This window comes from Dasypus novemcinctus, chromosome 8 (genome assembly GCF_030445035.2).
Source record: "Dasypus novemcinctus isolate mDasNov1 chromosome 8, mDasNov1.1.hap2, whole genome shotgun sequence".
Taxonomy (NCBI): Eukaryota; Metazoa; Chordata; class Mammalia; order Cingulata; family Dasypodidae; genus Dasypus; species Dasypus novemcinctus.
The window spans coordinates 31836426-31846940 of NC_080680.1; the positions used below are offsets into that span (position 1 = coordinate 31836426).

The following is a 10515-nucleotide window of genomic DNA, read 5'->3' on the forward strand; positions in this document are numbered from 1 at the left end:
CTAGAGCCATAAAACTTCTAGAAGAAAACATAGGGAAACATCTCCAAGACCTGATCGTAGGTGGTGGGCGCTTAAACCTTACACCTAAAGCACAAGCAACAAAAGAAAAAATGGATAAATGTGACGTCCTCAAACTTAAACACCTTTGTGTTTCAAAGGACTTTGTCAAGAGTGAAAAGGCAGCTTACTTAATGGGAGAAAGTATTTTGAAACCACATACCCAATAAGAATTTGATTTCCCTGTTATATTAAGAGATCACACAACTGAGTGACAAAAAGACATAAAATGCAATTCAAAAATGGGCAAAAGACTTGAACAGACATTTTTCCAATGAAGAAATACAAATGGTCAGAAAAGCACATGAAAAGATGCTGACCATTACTAGCTATTAGGGAAACACAGATCAAACAGAGAAAGAGAGACAGCTTACTAGACATGGCAGAGGCCCCGGGAAGAGAGATGCGCCTGAGAGCAGATCCTCCCATTTTCCTCCCTACTGGAGGCAGACCTGGAGCCTAGGCTAGGGCAGCAACCCCACCTGGGTGGAAAGAAGCCAGTCTCTACTGTCACTTTGATTTTCATTCAGACTCGCTTTCCCTCATATGTGTCCCAATTCATTCTAATTATAGCAGCACTGTATTGTGAGTAGGTACATGAAAGGACACTACTACTGCCATCACAGAAATTAAAAGGGTTATAAGAGATTAGTATGAACAATTGTATACCAAAAAAATTAATCTAGATGAAATGGACAAATTCCTTAACATAAATTACCAAAACAAACCCAAGAAGAAATAGACTTTAACAGGCCTATGACAAATAAAGAGAGAGAAGTAGTAATCAAAAACCTGCCAACAAAGAAAAGTACAGGAGCAGATGGCTTCACTGGTAAAGTCTACAAAATATTTAAACACCAATTCTTCTCAAACTCTTCCATAAAATAGAAGAGGCAGGAACATTTCCCATCAATACTATGAGACCAGCATTAATTGATAGCAATGCCAGACACAGATACCACAAAAAATATATTATAAATTAATATCCCTCATGAATACTGACATGAACATCCTCAACAAACTACTACCAGGTAGAATCCAACAGTACATTAAAAGGATGATACACAATAACCACAGGATATTTATGCTAGGAATTCAAGGGTGGTTCAACATAAGAAAACCAATCAATGCAACACACCGTATTAATAGAAGAAAAGGGAAAAACCATATGATCATCTCCAATGCAAAAAGACATTTAATAAAATTCATGCTTTTCATGCTAAAAACACTTTAATAATAGGAGAAAACTTTCTCAACATGATAGGGAGCATTTATGAAAACCCCACAGCTAACATCATCCTTGGTGGTTAAAGACAGAAAGCTTTTCCCCTAACATCAAAAATAAGAAAAAGATGGCCACTTTCACTGTTGCTATTCAACACTGTACTGGAAGTTTCAGCCAGAGTTATCAGGCAAGATTAAGAAATGTGAAAGGCATGCAGATTAAGAAGAAAGAAGTAAAACTATTTCTATTTGCAAATGACATGATTCTATAGAGAGAAAATTCCATAGAATCCCCCCAAATCAACTAGACTATAGATAATAAAAAGATTGAACAAAGTTGCAGGGTATAATACCAATACAAAAATCAGCTGTGTTTCTACACACTAACAATTAACAATCTGAAAAATTTTAAGAGTACATTCTGTTTACAAAAGCATCCAAAAGAATAAAATACCTATGAATAAACTTAACTGAGGAGGTGAAAGACTTGTACACTAAAAACTATAAAACATTGCTGATGGAGTGGATGTGGCTCAAGTGCCTGAGCACCTGCCTTCCACAGGAGGTCCCCAGGTTCAGTTCCCAGTACCTCCTGGGAAAAAAAAAAAAAAAAAAAAAACACGCAAAAAAAAAAAAAAAAAAACCAACTCAGGGAAGCCTATGTGGCTCAGTGGTTTAGCACTGGCTTCCCACATACAAGGTCCCAGGTTCAATCCCAGCTATCCATATCTTTAAAAAAAAAAAATTGCTTAAAGGAAATTAAAGAAATTAAAGGAAAGCTAAGTATATGAAAAGACAGCCCATGTTCATGGATTGAAAGACTTAACTATTAACATAGCAACACTACCAAAGCGATTTGCTGATTCAAGACAATCCCTACCAAAATTCCAATTGCCTTTTTGCAGAAATGAAAAAGCCTATTCTCTAATTCACTGTGAACTCTAAGGGGCCCCAATTAGCCAAAACAATATTGAAAGAAATAAAAAATTTAAAAAATAGAACTCACACTTCCCAATTTCAAAACTTACTACAAAGCTAAAGTAATCAAAACAGTGTAGTACTAACATAGGTATAGACATTCAGACCAATAAAACAGACTTAAGAGTCCAGAAATAAATCCATAAATCTATAATTGATTTTTGACAAGGGTGACAAGATCATTCAGTGGGAAAAAACTGCCTGTTCAACAAATGGTGCTGGGACAACTTGTTAGCCAAATGGAAATATATGAAGTTGAACCCACATCTCACTCCATAACACAAAACTCCAAATGGATTAACAACCTAAATATGAGAGTTAAAAACTATAAAACTCTTAGAGAAAAACAGAGGGGTAAATCTTCATAACCTGAGTTTTGGCAGTGGATTCCTAGTTTTGACACCAAATCACAAGCAAAAAAAAAAGAAAGAAAAAAAAATAGCAAAATGGACTTCATAAAATGTAAGACTTTTGTGTAAAGGACATTATCAAGACTGAGAAAAATAAAACATACAGAATGCAAGAAAATATTTGCAAATCATATATCTAATAAGAATTTACTATCCAGAATATACTAAGAACTCTTACAATTCAACAAAAATACAAGTAACAATCTAAAAATGGGCAAAGCAGAGCTGAGAGCAGTGACACAAATAGAAACCTGCATGCCTATGTTCACAGCACTATTATTCACAATTGCTAAAAGATGGAAAAAACCCAAGTGTCCATCAACTGATAAATGGATAAACGTGGTATATGCACACAATGGAATATTATGCAGTGGTAAGAAGAAATGAAGTCTTAGAGCATATGACAACACGGATGAACCTGGAGGACATTATGTTGAATGAAGCAAGCCAGACACAAAAGGACAAATACCATATGACTGTTACTATAAACTATATTGTGTAACACATTGTATGATTCCATTTATATAAAATGTATGTATAAATCAACTTATAAAGATGAAATTTGATTAGTGATTATGTAGGGCTAGGAAAGGCTTGCTAAGGAGTCTGGAGTTTCACTTTTTTTGAAGTAATTTAATAATTCTAAAATTTGTTCTGATGAACATACAACATTGTGATTATACTAAAAGTCATTGACGATTCACTTTAGGTAGATCATCAGGTTTGTGAATATATCGCAATAAAACTCCATAATAAATAAATAAATAAATAAATGCACAATAACCAGAAATACCAGTTATGTACAGCAGGGGAAACAGAGAGATTGAGAGGTGAAGAATTTCCTTTTTGGTCTGTTTTTTGTCTATTATTTTTATTATTATTGAAACAATGAAAATGCTCTAATAACGACTGAAGTGATGAGTGAACAACTATGTGATTACACCAAATACCACTGACTGTACACTTTGGAAGAACTGTATGCTTTATTAATATGCATCAATAAAATTGATGTGTTTAAAAAAAAATGGACAAAGGACTTGAATATACCTTTCTCCAAAGAAGATACATAAGCAAATCACTTGATGCTCAACATCACTGATCATTTAGGAAATGCAAATTAAAACCACAATGTGGGAGTGGATGTGGTTCAAGCAGTTGAGTGCCTCAACTCAACTGGTTCCCACATGGGACGTCCCGAGTTCAATCCCTGGTGCCTCCAAAAAAAAAAAAAAAAAAAAAAACCAAGAAAAAGCAAGAAACAAACAAATGAAAAACCCAACTCAGGAAAGTCAATGTGATTGAACACTGGTTTCCCACCATACAAGGTCCCAGGTTCAATACCTAGTCCTGGTACCTCAAAAAAAAAAAAGTGTTGTTACTTCATACTCACTAGAACCATTTTAATTTTTTTTTTCAATGCAAAATAGGTTTGGGGAGGATATGAAAAAATAGAAACCCTGGTATATTGCTCATGGAATGTAAATGGTACAGCCCCTGTAGAAAAGATTTGGTATTTTCTCAAAAACTTAAACTGCCCAACCCAGCAAATTCACTCCTAGGTATATATATCCAAGAAAAATGAAAAGATATGTCCACACACAACCTGGTACAAGAATGTTTACAGCAGTAGTCAAAATATGCAGAAGTTAGAAACAATCCAAATTCCATCAACAGATGAATGCATAAACTGTGGCACAAAAATAAATGAAACATCATTCAATAAAAAGGAATACACTGATACACACTAAAACTTAAGATGAACCTCAAAAACATACTAATTTAAAGAAGTCAGACACAAAAGTTCACATACTGATTCCTTTTATATGACAGATCCACAATAGGCAAATTCATATAGAAAGAAAGTAGATTAGAGGTTACTAGAGGATAGTAGAAAGGGTGACTAGAGAGTGGCACAAGGCGTTTTTATTGGGTGATGAAAATATTTTGAATCTAGAGAGACTGGTGACTATATAACATTGTGAACACATTAAATCTGAATAAATTTTTCATTTTAAAATGGTTAACTGCATGTTATGTAAAACTGACCTCAATTTAAAATCATGAAACAGAACAACAGAAATCTGAGCATCTTAGTGTTATATAAAGATGTCAGACATAAAAAAAATTGCAAAAGCTGTCAGGTTTTGTAATTTTGGAGAAAACAAAAGAGCAAGAAGGTAGAAGACTAAGTTGATAAGGAGCTATAACGCACAGGTACTCCCCGTCTTACAAATGATAATCCTATCACACAAACCATTCTTTCTATTGCTTCTTCCTCTGTATCTCTAATACGTTCATGCTGAAATTCCTCTTAAATTGCATCTGATTGTGCATCACAATCTCCAGTGTCATTTATTGAGGGGGAAAAAAAAAAACTTTGTCATCCTATTACAGATAAATGAATTATTATAATCTCTGGGGAGTAGTTCAAAAATCTGTATTCATAACAAGCATCCACAGCTGACTCTGATGCAGCCTAGCCCTTGAAGGAAATACACAAAGTGGTAGATAACTTAGAAAAGTTGGGGGATGAGTCTATGATGGACCTTCTTAACTGGATGAATACAGGGGAGGGGTGGAGAACTGTAAATAGAAATGTATAAAAAGTATACATAACACCAAAATTTCCCTAGAGTCAGTACTGGAATGAAACTCAATTTCGTTGTCTCCTTCTACAGGATTGATGATTCCAGTCTACTATATAGAACTCAGTAGAACAGTACTATTTTCCTACATCATAACTCTTCTGCTACATTATAACTCTTCATTCATAAATAACAATGCTTCTAAGGGAAAAGGGATTCTGATTTCAAAAACAAAACATCTCAGAAACAAATGCTTAGAGCACTACCCATTATTATTAAGTTTGAGATCAAAGTACCTGCTGAGTATTATTAACATACCAATGGTGAAATTAACTTAATTATAATAGAGAAACCTAGCAAAAGCACACATTTGCAACTAGTAGGTCATTCTGATATTAAACCATAAAATACTAAGTCCACCCTCTTAAAATTTTTCCTATGCAGCATCTAGTTTCTATTATTAAAATTTTCCAAAAAAAATGTTTTTTTTAAATCCTCTAAATTTATTGAGTTACTACTTTTGAAATTCTCAAAGGATGTTTTTAAAAAGTACTCTATTTAAAGCTTCATTTATCAAAATTTAATCAATTTCTATACATAAAACACTCGACATGGATTTTTTAAATCATTTGATAAAGACCAACACTGGAGGACTCACATTACCTGCTTTCAAGATGCACTATAAAGTTACAGTTATCAAGACAGTGTGATTCTGGTTAAAGGATAGATACAGATTGTTGGAACAGAATACAATCCAAAAATTAACCCACACAAAGTCTACTTTTTGTTTTGTTTTGATTAAAGTGTAAAAGTAAGTCAATGGAGAAAAAATAGTCTTTTTAGCAAGCAATGCTGGAACAACTGGATGTGCATATGTAAAAAAAATAAAAATGAAAAAATAAACGAACCTCAGCCTTCAACCTATACCATACACAAAAAATGGACCAGAGACCTAAACATAAAACTGCAACATTTCTAAAAGAAAACATAGAAAAAAATCTTCCTGACTTGGGTTTAGGCAAAAACTTCTTAGATAAGAACCCGAAAATATAATCCATAAAAGAAAACTGTGACAAACTGAACTTCTATCAAAATTAAAAGCATTTGCTTTGTGAAAGACAGACTAAGTAGGAGAATCTACTTTTAAGTTACTTATCTAACGAAAGACTTTTACCAATAATACTTAAAAGAACTCTCAGCACTCAACAATAAGAAACCAGTTTAGAAACAGCTCAACAGCTGATGAATGTACGAACTGATGAATGTATAAACAGGGAAGTGAACTTGGCCTAGTGGTTAGGGCGTCCGTCTACCACATGGGAGGTCCACGGTTCAAACCCCAGGCCTCCTTGACCCGTGTGCAGCTGGCCCATGCGCAGCGCTGATGCGGGCAAAGAATGCTGTGCCAGTCCCATTCACAAGGAGTGCACCCTGTAAGGAGAGCCGCCCAACGCGAAAGAAAGTTCAGCCTGCCCAGAAATGGCACCACACACATGAAGAGCTGACACAACAAGATGACACAACAAGATGAAACACAGATTCCTGTACTGCTGACAAAAACAGAAGCGGACAAAGAAGAACACACAGGAGATAGACACAGAGAACAGACAATTGGGGTGGGGGGGAAGGGGAGAGAAATAAAAATAAATTTTAAAGAAAAACAATTTCCTAAAAAAAATAAGAATAAATAAAATGTAGTGCAGTCATACAACGGAATATTATTTAGCCATGAAAAGGAATGACGTACTCATATATACATGGATGTACACAGATACATGGATGAACCTTGAAAACATTATGCCAAGTGAAAGAAGTCAAACACAAATGGCCATATATTGCACAATTCCCATTTGAATGAAATCTCCAGAAAAGGTAAATCCATAGAGACAGAAAGGTTAGTGGTTGCCAGCTGCTGAAGGCAAGGGCAAATGGGGAGTTACTGGTAACGGGTATGAGGTTTATTTTGGGGGTATTAAAAATGTTCTGGAATTAGATAATGGTGATGGTTGCACAATGTCATAAATATACTAAAAACCACTGAACTGTACACCTTAAAAGGGTGGATTTTACGGAATATGAATTATATCTCAAAAAAAAAAGAAACAAAAAAGAAAACAAACCAATTTAAAAGGGGCAAAAGATTTGAATACTTCAAAGAAGAAATATGCACGGCAAATAATTACATGAAAAGATGGCTAATATTATTAATAATTAAGGAAATATGAACTAAAACCACACTTTACTACTACATACCTGTTAGAATGACAAAAAAAAATTGTTTTTAATGACAAAAGCAACTGTTGACAAGGATGCAGAGCAACTGGACCAAACAATGCTGGTGGGGTTGCAAAATGGTACAGTCACTTTGAAGAGCAGTTTGGCAGTTTCCTATAAACATTCATTTACCATATGCCCTAGCATCTGACTCTAAGGTATTTACACAAAATGAAAATTTCTTTTCAAACAAAAACCTGTATACAAATGTTTACATCAAACAAAAACCTATATACAAATGTTTACATAATAGCTTTATTTACCACCACAAAACGCTAGAATATTCTTTCAACTACTGAATGGATAGTTACAATACAGCCATTCAATGAAATACTACTCAAAAATACAGGAATGAAATACCAATTCACACAACACATGAATGATTTTCAATGCATTTTGTGAAAGTGAAAGAAGACACACCCAAAGGGTTGGATAACACATCAGAGGTCACTAGGACTTGGGGGTAGGATGTGTGTGTAGGACACTGCAAAGGGAAAGCAGAGTAAATTTTGAGGGAGAGGGAACTTTACTGTGTCATGATTGTAATAATGGAAAAATCTCTTCGCATTTGTCAGCACATAAAAGTGAACACTATGAGTTAATTTTACTGTATGCAATTTTTTTAAATCCGTTGATAATCACATTCTTTGGAGCTTCCATGTGATGTACAAGCAAATTCTCAAGGCTTCCTTCTGAGGGGGGTGGAGGTAAGTCCTATTATTTTTAAACTGCAACTGAGAAGAGTACAGATTAAACAATCTGAAGGTTTTCGGTAATAGTCTGAGAAGCTGAGCTAGTATTTATGTCTCTAGTTCTTGTAGTCCACCCTCATAGTACTAGATACCAACAGTAGTAAGAGTACGTTTTCTTAATTAAACTAAATTACCTATATACACTATTTCATAAACCAGAAAAATCAAGATAAGTATTTTAGAAGGCTGAAAGTATATGCATATTCAAAAAAACACTTCATATGTGTGTATATATATACACACTCTTCATGCAAAAAATTAATCCTAAATTTGGCATGCGAAATTTGCTTCATAAAAAGCAGTCTAATTTCTATTAAGTATTTACAAGGTATAATGCAAAGATGGATGGAAGCATTTAAAATAAGGTTCAAATAAACCTGATCACCACTGTAAACAGACACAAAGTAACTCCGGTCAGCCCACATGTCAGTGTATCTTTATCCCTCCATCTTTTGTTCCTCTCAGATGTTGCACAAGCCTACCTAATTTTTTTTTTAACTCAATAATTCACTCTGACCCACAAAAAGTCTTACAAACGAGTCACAACCGTTTGAGTTAACTGTGCACTCGAGTTTCGCTGTCTGTTAGCAGCCGAACCCGGGGGAGCAACCCAGGGTCCTGACGGTGCGGCCTGAAGGGGGAGCTGAGAAACCACCCTCGGTTTAGCCAGAACCCGGCGAGGGAAGGAAAGAGGAGGACGTCTCCTGTCACAGCGCCCGCCCTTCACGTGCGGGGCAGCGTGCGACACTCCGTGGGCTCTCTGGGAACTTCGCCATAACCCAAAGGGGAAAACGACGGGAAAGAAACCAAACCTGGGGGGCTTCTCGTCGCTTCCCCTCGCCCAGCGGCTGAGACCCGACCGCTCGGGACCGGGGAAGTAAGTGCGCGTCGGCAGCATTTGCACTCCAGACCCACGGAGCCCAAAGCAGGACCCTTCGGCCTCTCCATTCGTTAAAGCGTGACCTTCTCATCCCGCACCCACCCGGGAAAGAAAAAACAGAGCCCCGGAAGCCCCCGAGAAAAGCGGCGGCAGGTGGCGAGCGGGGGTTGGGGCCCCAGGAAGCTGGGCCGGGGCCGCCAGGGGCCCGAGAGGAAGGCGAGACTGAGGGGCGGCGGCGGTCTCTTTACCTCCCCAGATGCCCAGAGTGAGCTGGGACTTGTCCAGGTCCACCACGTAGTCCCCCAGGAACCGGTTCAACACGTCCACGACCACCGACTCGAACACCATTTTCTTCAGCCGCGTCGGGCACGGCGACCGTCCCCTGCACTTTCTTCCTGCGCCTCCCCGCGCGCCACTCCCGCGAGATCGCCCGGTCACCGGCTCCCGGGCGGCGGGGACTGAGGCACTCACTCCGGCTAGACGCGTAACCCTGCCCCGAGCCCTGCGAGGGGAGGAGCCGGCCGCGCGCACGACGCGTGCGCAGGTCGGGCTCGAGCGCGGAGGCGGGGCGTGGAGCAGCCAGAGCCAACCTGGGCGCGCCGGCCCGAAAGGGACGAGGGAGGCTGCGCGGCCCCAACGCCGGCGCGTGCTCCCTTTGGCGCGGCCGGGCACTCCTTCTTCCCATCGGCCCTGCCTCCTCCCCAATCGCCTGGCAACGGGGCGCGTGCCCGGAGCTGCGAGGTTTTCCCGATGCCGCCCCGCCCCCTACTCCTGCTGACCGAAGTCCTGACTGGCGGCGGGTGGGGGGTGCGGCGGTTACGGCCCCGCGGGGGCGCTCCTCCCCTGCGTGCGGGCGTGGGTCTGGCGCCGGAGCGCGGACCGGATCTGCGCAGGGACCTTCGCGTTAGGCGGGAGGCTTCGGGCTGTGGTGTCGCAGGAAGCACCCCCGCACCCATTGTTACAGGTTAGGAGGCGGCGCCCCGGGCGGCGCCAGCTTCCTGGCCCCGGCCAGTGGGGGTGTATGGGCGCCAGGAACTGCCGCCCCGACCTCCGAGCGCAGGGCAGGCACGGACTGTCGGATCTGCGGTCGACTTAGCTTTCCCAGCTGCAAATCGTAGGGAGAAAGAGTGAACTGGGGAGTAAAGTTCCACCCCCCTTCCCTGTGTCTGAGATGGGCACGACCTTTTTTTTGGTCAAGTCATTTACGAAGAACAGCCTTTTATCCCATAGAGTGGCATGTTTCCCCTCTGATTTCCTCGAAGGAGTACTGACAGGACTACATTCTCATCCCTGAACCTTCACAGACTTACCTGAAATAAAGGAAAATCAGAGCTCTTTCGTCCACACCTGTTTGG

At 39.4% G+C, this 10515-nt stretch overlaps 1 protein-coding gene across 6 annotated transcripts in view; it reads right to left on the reverse strand.

The window, feature by feature from the left end:
* VPS13A (vacuolar protein sorting 13 homolog A) overlaps positions 1 to 9711 on the reverse strand; it is a 293093-nt gene extending 283382 nt beyond the window's left edge. For all 6 annotated transcript variants that reach the window (XR_011649379.1, XR_009186770.2, XR_009186769.2 and 3 more), the window contains exon 1: positions 9409 to 9711. Coding sequence is in view for 3 of the 6 variants with exons in the window: in XM_058301627.1 (XP_058157610.1) it covers positions 9409 to 9508 (100 nt within the window). In the remaining 3 variants the exon portion in view is untranslated. The remainder of the gene's footprint in view (positions 1 to 9408) is intronic.
* Positions 9712 to 10515: the final 804 nt, after the last annotated feature.